General features: G+C 34.5%; 1 protein-coding gene across 2 annotated transcripts in view; it reads right to left on the bottom strand.

The window, feature by feature from the left end:
• Positions 1–14,396, bottom strand: part of LOC309844750 (ephrin type-A receptor 6) — a 519,889-nt gene that overhangs the window by 479,535 nt on the left and 25,958 nt on the right. For both annotated transcript variants that reach the window (XM_082691954.1, XM_082691955.1), the window contains one exon: positions 8,587–8,742. In XM_082691954.1, the coding sequence (XP_082548080.1) occupies positions 8,587–8,599 (13 nt within the window). In that variant the 5' untranslated portion in view covers positions 8,600–8,742. The remainder of the gene's footprint in view (positions 1–8,586; positions 8,743–14,396) is intronic.

The following is a 14,396-nucleotide window of genomic DNA, read 5'->3' as shown; positions in this document are numbered from 1 at the left end:
GCACAGCCATATTTGGGGAGCGAAAACAAAACAATAAATTAATAGATTAAAACAAATTAATAATCTTTCTCAAAATGCATAACACTGTGGGGATAATAATGAATGCTATCTTTCCAATTATGGATGCTTCTTGGTAATTGGTTTGTTGTGTATAAGTAATTGATATTGAATGGGACAATACTCTCTGAATTCCAACTGTAGAGTCCTGGTAGCAAGTGGTAATTCAATTCTCCAGCATCAGCAGTTTATGACCATTTAATATCTCTTACTATAGAGGAAACTCAGGTGATTTCATACAAGAACCTGCTCTGCTGAAGTAAAAATTATAGTATTTACATTCAGGAAACCCCGTGAAGCTCAAATGAGATCCTACATCAGTGACCAATATTGGGGAAACTGGGATTCATCTCATATAGGTATTTATTCCATAAGGTAAGGGTCATCTTAATTTTAAAAATATACCACTGCAATAGACAGAGTGAATATTTAAAGTTATCTTCTACAGTAAGACAAGATACAATACAGTGTTCCAGAGGTAACACAATCCATCTTTGCAACTTCTCCCATCTTGCCATCTGCAAAACTGTGGTTCCTACATTGTGTTTATAATGAGCCACCTACCCAATCAGCTGCACTTTGTATTTCAATTGTGAAATGGAAAGGAAAGGAACCAGAATGAGTTCTTCATGCAAAACATGCATAGGAAAGAAAGAAGAAAAAAAAACTTAAAGATATGAGGGAAAAAGAAAAAGAAGAATTAACAAGCAGAGCAGGGGTACCTGGGTGTGAACATTCTATATCCAACTAGAAGTGGGGGACTTGAGTAGGGAAATTGAAATGAAGATCACCTCTCCTGGGGCATCTCAACACACCACTTATTCTATACTCAAACTAAGAATGAGAGAATCGTGGCCTTTTTTTTAAGTTGCCAATTATTCCATCAAAAGTCATTTTACAATATTAGCCTTAAATCAAAAGTAAATCAAACTTTTATACATTCATGTCAATCCTGGTCACTGTAGTTCAAATACAAAGATATAAAAACATGGTATTTGCCTTTTTGTAAGACTGATGTTTGAGGGGCCCCTGGGTGGCCCATTGGTTGAGCATCTGCCTTCCGCACAAGTCATGATCCCAGCTTCCTGGGATCAAGCCCTGCATTGGGCTTTCTGTTCAATAGGGAGTCTGCTTCTCCCTCCGCCCGTTCCCCTGCTTTTTCTTTCTTGCTCTTTCTTTCTGCTTTCTTGCTCTGTGCTCTCTTTTAAATAAATAAACAAATAAATGAAATCTTTAAAAAAAGAATGAAGTTTGAACAAACTGGTTTTACTCACAAGATACTTGATTCATATTTAGATGACAAAAATAAAGAGAGAGAGAGAGAAATTCTTAATGATGTCCATGAGAATTATCCATATAGATAGATAGAGATATGATTTACATCTTATGTTTTGAACTTTTCTAAGTGGGTAACACAAATGTTTGTTGAATGTGTTAATCTTCCAGCACCTGTTCAGCAGCTAAAAGATCCTATTGATTTAAACACATGAGAAACATCAAAGTAAAAATCATGACAGTGTAATTATATTTTGTCTAACTTTTCATGCATCCATATGTTAGACTGTCACTTCATGTCTTTTGATCCTTTCATGCTCTCTGCCTTTCCTGCTGGATAAGTACTTTTTAAAGTAATTTTTATTTTCCTTTGTTTCTTTAACCTCAGTGAGTATTTTTGCCTTTGGGTCTGGAAAAACCTTAGGTAGTTATTTTGATAACAGATTTTTTGGCAGCAGTGGGGTCTCCTGTGCTCTCAAATGCTCTCAGAGGCATCCCTAATTGACTAAGACCTGATATTAAGGAGTGCCCTCCACAGCTCACCCTTTAAAGAGCAGAATATACATTAATTAGTCACCTGAGAAACAGAGTTTATGAAGTACATTAAAAATCTAGAGAAAATATTCAGTATTTCATTTTAAATTTCTTATTCATAATTCTGTTTCTATATTTTGAAGTTCAAGCAAAAATGACACAAGGAATTTTTTTAAAAAATTGAGGTCTAAATTTAAGTATGTTGTTGATATAACTGGTTAGTAGGGCTGTTTGAGAGATCCTATTACGCTTAAAATTCAAGGGAGAGAAATAGGTCGGGTAGGACTTTGAATGTCCTTGGATTGGTTCTAATGGGTCTGGAAAATAGGGGTTGGGCTTTGAAAGACATTAGGCAGAGTGGTGATATGATCAATATGATATGATTTTGTGTCTAACAGTTTGGAATATTTTGGAGGTGTGGAAGACTAAAGACAGGATACGTGCCAGGATATTATTAAATTAGCCTAAGGAAGAGTCAAAGACATCAACTAGAAGGATGGGACCAGGAAATGACAGGAAGGAATGGACAGAAGAAATGCTAATAGGTAGATCTGATAGGACATGTGACTACTACATGTCAAGGTCAGGGCAGGAATTATGATTCCAATCTTTCTGGCTTAGAAGTATGGGTAGATGAGGATTCATCAGCATAAAAAAATAAAGCTGCGGTGAATAAGCAGGCTGAGAGAGAAAACAATAAATTATCTTTTACTGGTTGGATTTGAAATTATTAGTTTACTCATTCATCAAATATTTATTTAGGCCCTAGTGTCTAGTATCTAGGTATTATTATTAGCGCTGGAGATACAGGAGGGAAAGAACACCCATGATCTCATGGGTCTGATACTCCAGTATGGCTAGGATGATGATAAACAAAGAAGCAAGAGTACAACTAAATCAGAAATTTCAAAGACTGAGACAATACATAAAAAAATGAAATGTGACATAAAAAAGAGTATGGGGAGAAATTCTATTTTTGAATGATTGGTCAGGAAGTGCCTGTCCAAAGAGCTGACATTTGAGCCTAAAGGGCAAAAAGAAAATAGCCATAAGACCTTGAGGAAGAGTATTTTTAAGTAGAAGAAATGGCTGGCACCAAGGATGACAACAAGCTCAGTACCTTGGAAGTCCATGAGTTTAATAACCAAAGGAAGTAGGGTATGAGGTAAGGTCAGACAGTTGGACAGGTTTCCACAAGACCTTTAGGTTGCCAAATCATACAATTAATTGGCTAGATAACTCTGGACTTTGGGAGAAAAGCCCAGGATCTGAATAAAAATATGGGCATCATCTATTTACAGGTGATGTTTGAAGCCATGAGAATGAGGACATATGGAAAAATAAGAAAGCAAAGAAAGGAATGTAAGGAAAACTAACATTTAATGGATAAGGAAAAGAAGAGAAACCATTAATGGCAATAAATACAATGGTGAGAAAATTAAGAGGATGAAAGGGAGATTACAATGTCCTACAATAAAAAGAAACAAAAGAAAGAGGGAAGGATCAACAGAGATATCATAAATAACTGAACAAAAATACTTCTAACACAAAATGGCAAAGATCAATGGTGAATTTTTCTGACAGTTTACTTCGGTAGGGGAAAAAATCTGATGACTCTCTTAGAGTGAAGAGTAAAAATCTGAATATAGTAGAGTAAAAAATTAAAAAAAGTAAAAGTTAAAAAAAATAAAGAAGTAAGCATAGCCAATAAAGATTGCTTTTCCAAGATTATTTGGGGGAAGTGGGAGAGAAAAAAATATTGGACTTGGAGTATTCTTTTAACAATAGGAGTTTGGGTATACCTATAGGTTGTGAGGAAGAGGTTAGTAGAAACAAAAATGTAAGGAAAGTAAACTAACAAGAGCCAGGCCCAATAGAAGGTTGAAGATCAGGTCATCCTCTCGCCCGCCACTACTAGAGAGAATAGCTTTGAATATGAGGCATTTTTTTTTTTTAATTGTAGCTATCTTAGAAGTGTAAAAATGTTTATGTGGACACCTCTCCAAAGAAGATAGACAGATGGCAATAAGCATGTGAAAAGACACTCCACATCACATGTCATCAGGGAAATACAAATTAAAACAATGAGTTTCTACTATATACCTATTAGAAAGGACCAAAGTCCAGAACACTGACAACACCAAATGATGGTGAGGATGTGGAGTAATAGGAACTTTCATTCTTTATTAGTGGGAATGCAAAATGGTAGTTTCTTAACAAAATTAAACATACTTTTATTGTATGATCCAGTCATCATCCTCCTTGGTACTTACCCTAAAAGAATTGAAAACTTATGTCCATATGAAACCTGCACATGCATGTTTACGGCAGCTTTTTCCTGTCAAAACTGGGAAGCAATCAAGTCGTCCTTCAATAGGTAAATAGATAAGTAAACTGCGGTACATACAGACAATAGAATATTATTCAGCATGAAAAAGAAATGAGCTATCCAGCCATGAAAAGACATGGAATAATCTTAAATGCACATTGCTAAGTGAAAGAAGCCAATCTGAAAGTCTGTATACTTTAGGATTCCAACTATATGACATTCTGTAAAAGGCAAGAGTATGGAGACAGTAAAATGATAAGTGGTTGGCAGAGATTAGTAGTGCACAGAGGAGTTCCAGGGGAGTGAAAATACTCTGTATGATGCTATAATGATGGATACATGCCCTATACAAACCCACAGAATGGGATGTGAACCATTCTAATTAGAGTGAACCTCAATGTAAACTGTGGAATTTAGGTGATTGTTACATGCAAATGCAGATTCATCAGTTGTACCAAAGTATCACTCCAATGGGGAATGTTAATAATGGGGGGAGCTGTGCATATCAGGGAGCAAGGAGGTATATGGGACTTCTCTGTATTTTCTCTTGATTTTGTTTGTGAATCTCAAACTGCTCTAAAAGAATAAAATCTTAATAAAGATTTTTATGAGAATAAATCTTATATTTCAAGATTATAAAATAAAAAGATACCTATCTCTACAGTGAAAACCCAAAGAAATCATAAAACTCCTAATAGTAAAATTATATTTTTAAGGATGTTTATTGTTATTTTGATGATGGCACTAAGAAGCAGGGGAAGATTCTTGGGGTCCTTAAAATCATATCAACTATATGATCACATGCTATCCCTATATATAAAATCTTTCCCTACTAGGCCATTGACTAGTCAAATGTCCTGGTTTGTCATTTCTGATATTTTAGTCCTTCACTTTCTTTTAAACTCATACATTCAAAATCTCTTTGTCCCTGATATTAAGGAAAGAAACTGCCTCTTTTTAAATTCCTGGAAGATTCTCTGAAAGCAGTTTCAAATGTTAAGACTGATAAAAACACCAGGAAGTGGTAGCACTGACTGCTAACTGACCCAGATTCTGAGCTTTAGATAACACACTATTGGAACAAAGGTGATAAAGAATGGCTAATTCATAGATACTTCTCTAGAAGTTAAGAGAGCATATTATCAAAATTTGACACTTATTTGTGGTTAATGAAAGACGGAAAAGACTGACTGCTTGTTTGATTCTTGACCTCAAAATTTCTATTATCTCAGTGAACTTACCCTGAACTTACCCTGGTCCTCTTATCGTTCATCCTCACCTGTAACTTTTCTGATTTTTCTCTCCCAACCATCTCATTTTCCAATTTTTAGGGGCAATGATACTTTGGAGTTTATGGTCCTTCCTTTTTCTGCATTTTATAATAACTGCTAGGGTCCCTCACCCTAGTCAAAATATAATTTGGAAAACCTCATCTCAGGCAATAGAGGTGCAGGACTTAAAATACTTTGTGAAAATGTAAACAATTCAGTATATTATTTTTTTCAGTTTATAAGAATGCAGATGATGGGAGCCATGAGCTCAGTATAGAAGTATCTGCCATAAAGTGGGGGTGCCTGGGGGAGGGGTCAGTCAGTTAAGTGTCTCCCTTAGGTTCAGGACATGATCCCAGGGTCCTCTCCTCTCCGCTTGTGCTCTGTTGCATGTGTGCTCTCTCTCGCTATCTCTTTTCTCTCTCTCAAATCAATCAATCAATCAATCAATCAATCAAAAATTCAATTTAACCCCCTCCAAAAGTTATAACAATTTGAATACCTGCTGATCAAAAACAATTTCAAAATGAATCACAGGAGAATAGCTTTCTGGGTTAAATAAACATTTATGTAGCACCTACTATGTGATAGGTATTGTTCTTAGAACTTTTCAAAAATTAATTTATTTAATCATAATAGCTACAGAATGAGATATATGCTGTTATTATCACTATGTATGGGTTAACTGAGGCTGAGAGAGGTCAAGAAATTTGCCCAAAGTTACATAGCTATTAAGCACTAACACCAAAACTCGTACTCAAATAATTTGACTCTAAAAGATGGTTAACTTACAATACAGTATGGTAAGTTTTGTTAAAACACAACAGAAGTTCTTAAGAAAGTAGCACAGAAAAACCTTGAGAGGGGGACCTCCTGAGGCTGGACTAGCGAGATCTCACTAAAGTTTTCACTTTTTTTTAAGGAGGGTTTTATCTTTCAGTGTTTGATGGCAAAACAATATGCTATTTTCTGCCTAAAACTGCCCAATAATGATCAGAATCAAAACTTTCTCTGCCTCTGTTTAGTACAACTGCAGGCTAGTGATGAGCATGGGATGATGTGTGGAATTGTTGAGTCAAAATATTTTGCACCTGCAACTAATATAACACTGTATGTGAACTATACTGGAATTAAATGAAATAAAAATCAGCCATGAGGGGCGCCTGGGGGGCTCAGTGGGTTAAGCCTCTGCCTTCAGCTCAGGTCATGATCCCAGGGGCCTGGGATCGAGTCCTGCATTGGACTCTCTGCTCAGCAGGGAGCCTGCTTCTCCTCATCTCTCTCTCTGTCTGTCTCTCTGCCTATTTGTGATCTCTCTCTCTGTCAAATAAATAAATAAAATCTTAAAAAAAAAATCAGCCATGAATGAGAGGTTAATAAAGATGGAAAAAGGCCAGAGAGAAAATTAGAGTTCCCTGGTAAATTATATATATTGATTAAAATAAAATTAAAACAGAAAAGGATAAAAAAAACATAATTTATAATACAAAGTATTAGAGGAAAGAAAAATCCAAAAAACATAAAACATTAAGCTAATAAATACACATATCTGATTCAATGACTGATTAGTTTATCAGGTTTGTGGACTTTGTTGCATTCACTATTTATTTCCTTAACCAGACCCTCACTCCAAAGAACTGCATGCCTACCCTGCTACGTCACTGAAGGGTTAGATTGATGGGAACCAATTTATTCCTTCAATTTGTCAATTGTCTATTTATGGCCACCTAAGAAAATAAAAAGAAAAATTCCTGATCACTTACTTCAGAAGTTGCAGTTTCTGATACAGATTTTGAGAAATACCTTCCTAGCAGTACTGTAGCCATTTGAAATCCACCATTTACCTAAACTGGAGTAAGCTGTTCACAATGTAATGTAATAATATATAGTAACCGTTGAAGAAGGATTACATATATGTGGTAACAGCAAGGTTTTCCTATTAAAAACTCTATATAATTAGGTGAGAAATTATATTTCAAAATTTCCTTTTCTATTTATTAACTTAAAATATGTTCCCAATGAAAAAAATGCCAGGTAGTAATTTCCCAGGCTGGAACTTTCTGAAGAAAATGGTCACTCAGCATTTACAATCAGAAAGCAAAAGTTACATCTACTAATGAACGTGTTGCATTTTAATTAATTATATTCTATAAAATATTTTATATTAAAGTCTGTAGTAATGCAGATAAATCTATAGGCTGCATCATTTACAAGAAATGGGACATCACCATCGTCTCTAAGGAATATGCAACATTATATAACTCTCAATCTGTTTTTGCCTTTATGGAATTACAGAAGATAAGCAATAGTTTGGTACTAATTCATCAAACAGAAGGGCAAATTTTCACTGCAGTATATTATTTATGTATTAACAAAGGCTTTTATAGCTACCTAAAAGGTGACATTTTACTTTTGCATAGCTTAGCAATGCATTAATAAATTCACTTTTACTTTTTAATTTTTTATTTTATTTTTAAATGTACAGGTAATTCATAGTATTTTATAATAAAAGAGTACAGATAACTTATAATTCTTGATGCATGCAGTTAAATGACCTTCACATTTAAATTTAATATCTACTGATTCCAACCCAAAAATTGGAAAGTGAAAGGTGAAATGCAGACAAATTCAAAAACACTTTCCTTTAAAGACAAATGTCAAGGAAAACTAGAACTTTTTCTGCAAAACGACAGCACAATGACTTTTAAAGTTCCATCTGGAAGTTCCCCCACACTAAACTTGGTGTTCCTAAATTGATGTGCCTTAAAATGGACAAGGGTGAAGCAAAGAACAAGTTTTATTTATAAATTCTTAGGTAGCCTTAAACTGCTTTAACTTCCTAAGGACAGATTATGGTTTGGAAAAATTTCCAGGGCCTCACACCAGTGCTGAGATTTTAATCTCCTGGATAAAGGTGAATTTTGAAGAATAGGCACTTCCTTTGCAAGCAGATGAAAGGTAACTATGTTGAGAGAAAGAGAAACTTTTTTCTTCACTGTTTTCAAAGTCAAATACATAGTTGCCACAGAATTTTGCACATTTACTTTTTAAAGCAATTTAGAATAAAGAGATCAAAGGGTTGAAAACAGGATTTACAAATGCAAAAATGCAGAGACTTACTGGTACATGCCATGGAAGGTGGGTCTTTTTCAGCTCTGAAGTAACCCTTTTCACACTGACAGACAGAAGTTGCTTCCTTATAGGTTAAACTGTGGGGAGGGCATTTAGAACATTTTGTGTTCCCAGCAAATGCTTTATAGAATCCTGGTCTGCAAGCTGTAAAAACAGGAAAAAATACTTTTATTGCTATTATTGCTTGCGCTATTTTACTTGTACACATACACCATATTTTAATTGATATACATTTTGATCTCAGAGTTCAGTGTCACACATATACAGAAAAGTCAATATATGTTAATATTAATGAAGTTAGTTATTCAAAATCAGTAACATAATGGTGACATCATATTTAGGCTCAGGTTGCTAATTTTGGATAGCATACCGGAAATATGCATACACAAAATAGCTGATTACCAGAGGGTGGAGATGCCCCTCCCAGGAAGTAAGGGAAATAATTTTGTGTAGTTCTAGGAGATAGAATTAAATAACATTGAATCACACTGTGTAAAATATATTTGCTTTCCATTTTTCCCTCAGTCCTTCTAAGAACTAAAAGAGAAAGTCCCAGTGTGGTGCTGGTATACCTTAACATCTGTCCTATTGGTGAATATATATATATATATATATATATATATATATATATATATATATATATATATTTTTTTTTTTTTTTTTTTTAACAAAATGAAAGTTGGCCTTAGGTTCAGAGATTTTAGCAAGATCTACCTATTGTTTCATAACATTGCTTTTTTAAATCAGTTTATTTTTATTTTTATGGCAATTTTTTCTATTATATTGAAACACATTCATTTAAAATTTTGAATTAATTTCAAAAGTAGATAGACAGAATATTAAGTCAATAAGATATATATATGCTTATTGACAAGAACCATGAAAATTGTATATGGCAAGAACCATGAAAATTGTAAACAACAAAATTTTCACAAAAAATCATGAAAATAAAATGTAAATAATAAAAGTTACATGATGATATATTTTATTAGGCCGCATTTTCTCTTTGCTTAAACCCATGTTGTCATTCTTAGGAAACTTTTTCACAGGAATGGAAGATCTAGAAAAAAAGATCCTATGCTAAATATGCATTCAAGGTCTTAAATGTTGAGGGGGTAGTTGTTTCTAGTCTCAAAAACCACTACTGACCACTTTCTAAATTAACACATATACAAAATAAAAGTAGAATAAATTTCCAGTAACATACATTATGTTAAAAATGTTTTAACAAACTACTTCTTTTAATCTAACACATTTTCACAAAATGCTCCATTTTTTAAAAGATTTTATTTATTATTTATCTGAGAGAGAGACACACAGATAGTGAGAGAGAGCACAAGCAGGGAAAAGAGAGAGAAGCAGGTCCCCAGTGAGCAGGGAGACTGATACGGGGCTTGATCTCTGGACCCAGGGATCATGACCTGAGCCAAAGGTAGACACTTAACTGAGCCACCCAGGTGCCCCCTCAAAATGCTCGATTTAAAAATATAAAATAACTAACAATAATAAACAATAATCTCCTGATAAGTCTCCTGATTATATATTCAGGAAAGAAAGAAATTTTAAGGGAAATTGGAATCATAATTAAATGAGTCCCAATAAAATAACTATTTGTCTTTTCCTAGATATATATTTTAATATATATTTCTACAGCTCTAAAGGACTGCAATATGATTGATGTCAGTAGTATACTGTGTACCACTGACTCAGCCTCTAGGAGGCGTAAACTATAAGAGGTGTGTGCACATATATGCACACATGCACAAACACTTACACATGTGCATCTAGACACATGCAATGACTGGGTTATTTTTGACCATTTGCTTTTATAATAATGCTTTATATGAATACCCAGCTTTTGTACCAACATAAATGGGACTGGAAGAGATTATGCTGAGTGAAATAAGTCAAGCAGAAAGAGTCAATTATCATATGGTTTCACTTACTTGTGGAGCATAAGGAATAACATAGAAGACATTGGGAGTTGGAGAGGAGAGGTAAGTGGGAGTATTCAGAGGGGGAGGCAAACCATGAGAGACTGTGGACTCTGAGAAACAAACTGAGGGTTTTGGAGGGGAGGGGTGTGGGGGGTTGGGTGAGCCTGGTGGTGGGTATAATGGAGGGCATGTATTGTATGGAGTGCTGGGTGTGGTGCATAAACAATGAATTTTGGATCACTGAAAAAAAAATTAAGTTAAATTACACTGAAAAAATAATGCTTTATACAAATGACCTAGTAATTCAAGAGAAGTTATAATCAATTCTGTATAGTAAAATTACTTTTAAAAACCTGGTTATTTACTATCAATGAAGCTATTAGTGTTGATACATAAATATCAACCAGTCTCTTTAACATGCTGATAAATTAATTAATATTATATAACTAATTAGTAAAAACACTGTATCATCAAATAGCTCTCTAATCCTGTCAAAATTCAGAGTACATAAATAATATATATACTCAACCCCTAAAATTTTCACAAATAAAATATCTTTTAAAAAATACCAAATTTCTAAATTTAATATGCTATAATAGTTAAAAGACAATGTGTTATAAAATATTTACCAAATCTAACATATATATTTTGTCAATTAAGTAATTATCATCTACTTAATTATGAAGTTTAAAATAACTAATTATATTCCATAGAATACATTTATAATACTTTGGCAAGTAATTCTAAATGTTGAACTCAACTAGAAATTTAATCATGTCTTGAGCTCATCTATTACAATATTTATAAATCTAATAAGCCACACAGTTTATAGAGAATGTGCAAATTTAAATGGGGAGCTTGCATTCTGCATATTCCAATATTAGTTAAAATATAATTTAAATATTATTATAACAGCCTTTTGAAATAAATTAATTAGGAATGTGAACACTATAGGACTATATTAAAGTTTATCATATGTGCAGATACAAAACCTATAAGAATCATAAACAAGAGCTGTAAATATTGACTCCTTTCTGTTATCGGTCATTCAAATCTCGGTCATAAACACTGTTTAGCATATAAAGTAGCCTGCCAATAACTTCATTTTGTGCAGCGAAACACTGTCAACTTTTATTTTCTCTGATGACTAAAAAACAAAAATTTAAATATTTTTTTATCTGAAGTGTTTTCAGCTAATATTTCACCTTCTTTTAGAATTTTAGAGTGCTTAAAGCAGCTCTTAAAATACTTAGAATAGGTTAGTGATATTCAAACCATTCTAGAGACCAGGCTGTTAAATGGTCTCAGCACCCATCTTGCCTACTTTATTCTGTAAACAGGAGGATCTTCTAAACCAGCTCTGTCCAATAGTACTAAAAACTAATATATATATATATATATATATAATATCTATATTTCTATAAATCAATATCTATATATACATCTCTATATCTATCTATATATACATATATATGTGTATATATAGAGAGAGAAGTATATATGTACTATATATAGGATAGTACTAAAACTAATATATATGTAAGTATATATATATATGTCATTTCAATTTTTGTAGGAGCCACATTAAAAAACTAAAAAGAGGTAATTATATATATATTTTATTTATTTGACAGAGAGATCACAAGTAGGCAGAAAGGCAGGCAGAGAGAGAGAGAGAGAGAGAGAAGCAGACACTCTGCTGAACAGAGAGCCAGATGCAGGGCTCAATCCCAAGACCCTGATATCATGACCTAGGCCAAAGGCAGAGGCTTAACCCACTGAGCCACCCAGGGGCCCCTTTAAAAAAATATTTTATTTAACATAATATAACCAAAATATTATCGTTTCAACATAAACTAGCTCTTGGAATATTTTACATTATTTGGGTTTTTTTTGTATTAAATATTTTATACTATTTAATTTGATATGTATCTTACATTCACTGGACATCTCAATTCAAACTAGCTGCATTTCAAGTGCCTACTCACTTTATATGCGGCTATGAGCTACCACACCGAATAGTGCAGTTTTGAACACAGAAATCTCTTCATTATATCTCCCTGCTGAAAAAACTTTGATGACTTCCCATCATCTCTATGTTCAAGTTTAAAACCAATTGCATTACAAGTTCCCCTGTGGTTTGACCCAGCCTGAAGCTCTAACCACATCACATGAAGCTGCTTCCCTCTCACACTCCCTTGATTAAGGCTTTGCCCCTCTACAGTCTATTCTCAACCCAGTTCTGATGCTCTCAGAACTTACATGAGATCACATTATCACTGGGCTCCAGGCTTCTGGTGGCTTTCCATCTCTCCTAGAGCAAAGCCATTGCCCTATTAATTGTCTACTAGACATCGCATGATTTTGCTCCCTTTCCCTTCCTTGTGACTCTGCTTTTCATCAACTCTTTTTCCATCAGGTCCTCTGCTCCAGCCACACTGGCCTCCCTCAGAGTCTTGCATGAAATCATGCTCCTGTTACTGAGCCTTTATCACTTGCTCTTACTCACCTCTCTGTATGATTTGCTCCCTCCCTTAGATCAGATCTTTGTAACAATGATATCGTATTAATGAAGCCTGATTCCCTTTTTAAAACTGCACCCCCTGCTACGTCCTACCACAGTGTTTTATATTACCCTCCACTCTTTTTCCTATCTGCAAAGAACTTAACATCTGACACATGATATGTTTAACTTTTTAAGCTACTTCCTTTTAAAATGTATGCTCTGTTAGGCCAGAGATTTTTGTTTCTTTTGTTTACTGAGGTGTATTTCCAGTGCCTAGACCAGCACCAGGCATTATTTGGTCCTTCCCCAGTATTCAGTGAATGAACGAATGACTTGCTGACAGTCTCCTTTAATTTCTATGAATCTATCATGATCTTTCTTCTTCTTGAGCCTTTTCTATTGAAAATCTCTCTTCTCCATCCCATCCCATGACCCAATCACCTTGCTAACTCCTAACCCTCTTTCAGGTCCCACTTCTTCCTGACTTTCTAGAATAGCTTCTTTAAGCACCTGTGACTTCTCAACAATAGCATACTTGTTGGTTTGCAAACTAGTGCTGTGCATGAAATGCGGGGGGGAGACGGAAGAGGCAGGCCACTCCAGATTGGTAGGTGACAAGTTTCATAAGCAGGGGAGCTGACATAGGAGGCTCGTTCTGGGCAGTTGTAAGATAAACAGCTCTCTGCACCTACCCTCCAGAATCTTAAAAGTTTATATAGAGGCCTTAAATGGGATGAGTCATGTATACAGTCCAGATGGTCTCAATAGCATCTTACTCTCTCAAGGTTCTGTCCTTGAAAAGAGCTCCCATTATGGGGATGATAGGCAGATCATAGAGTCCAAGGACAGGAAAGGGGTTGAGGAGCCTTCAGTTCCCTGGGTCCGGCTCGAGGGTTAATCTGTGGTGGTTGCATCCTTTTTGTTACTTTTTCAGCAATACCTTGGCCATTACTTGTTTAATGACTGTAAGGTCCTCAAGGGCGGGCTGGTAACAGTCATTACCATAGAGTAGGTGTTCGATACATTTTTTTTTTTCACTGAATAGGACAGAGTGTGAGTACTTTGCTAATTAAATTCCTGCAGAAGATTATGCATTTCTACTCAATGTACGTTCTGAGCATAGCATAATTCATCTTACTATAAATTTATGGGTTTTGTTTTTGGCTTGCTGAATTACTCTTAAGGGATGGAAACCCTGAATAAAGATTTTGAAAGAGATTCAGTTGCAACTCAATAGTAATTATTCTAATATCTCAAGGTGAGCTGGCTATTAGAAAAAAAAAAAAAAAAACTTTTCCAGTTGAAATTATCATGAATTTGAATATTTTGGCTACCACAAAAAATACAAATATTAA

Source organism: Mustela nivalis, assembly GCF_964662115.1.
Source record: "Mustela nivalis genome assembly, chromosome: 1".
NCBI classification, from domain to species: Eukaryota; Metazoa; Chordata; class Mammalia; order Carnivora; family Mustelidae; genus Mustela; species Mustela nivalis.
Note: the sequence above shows the minus strand (reverse complement) of the source record. Positions and strands in the feature narration are given on the sequence as shown.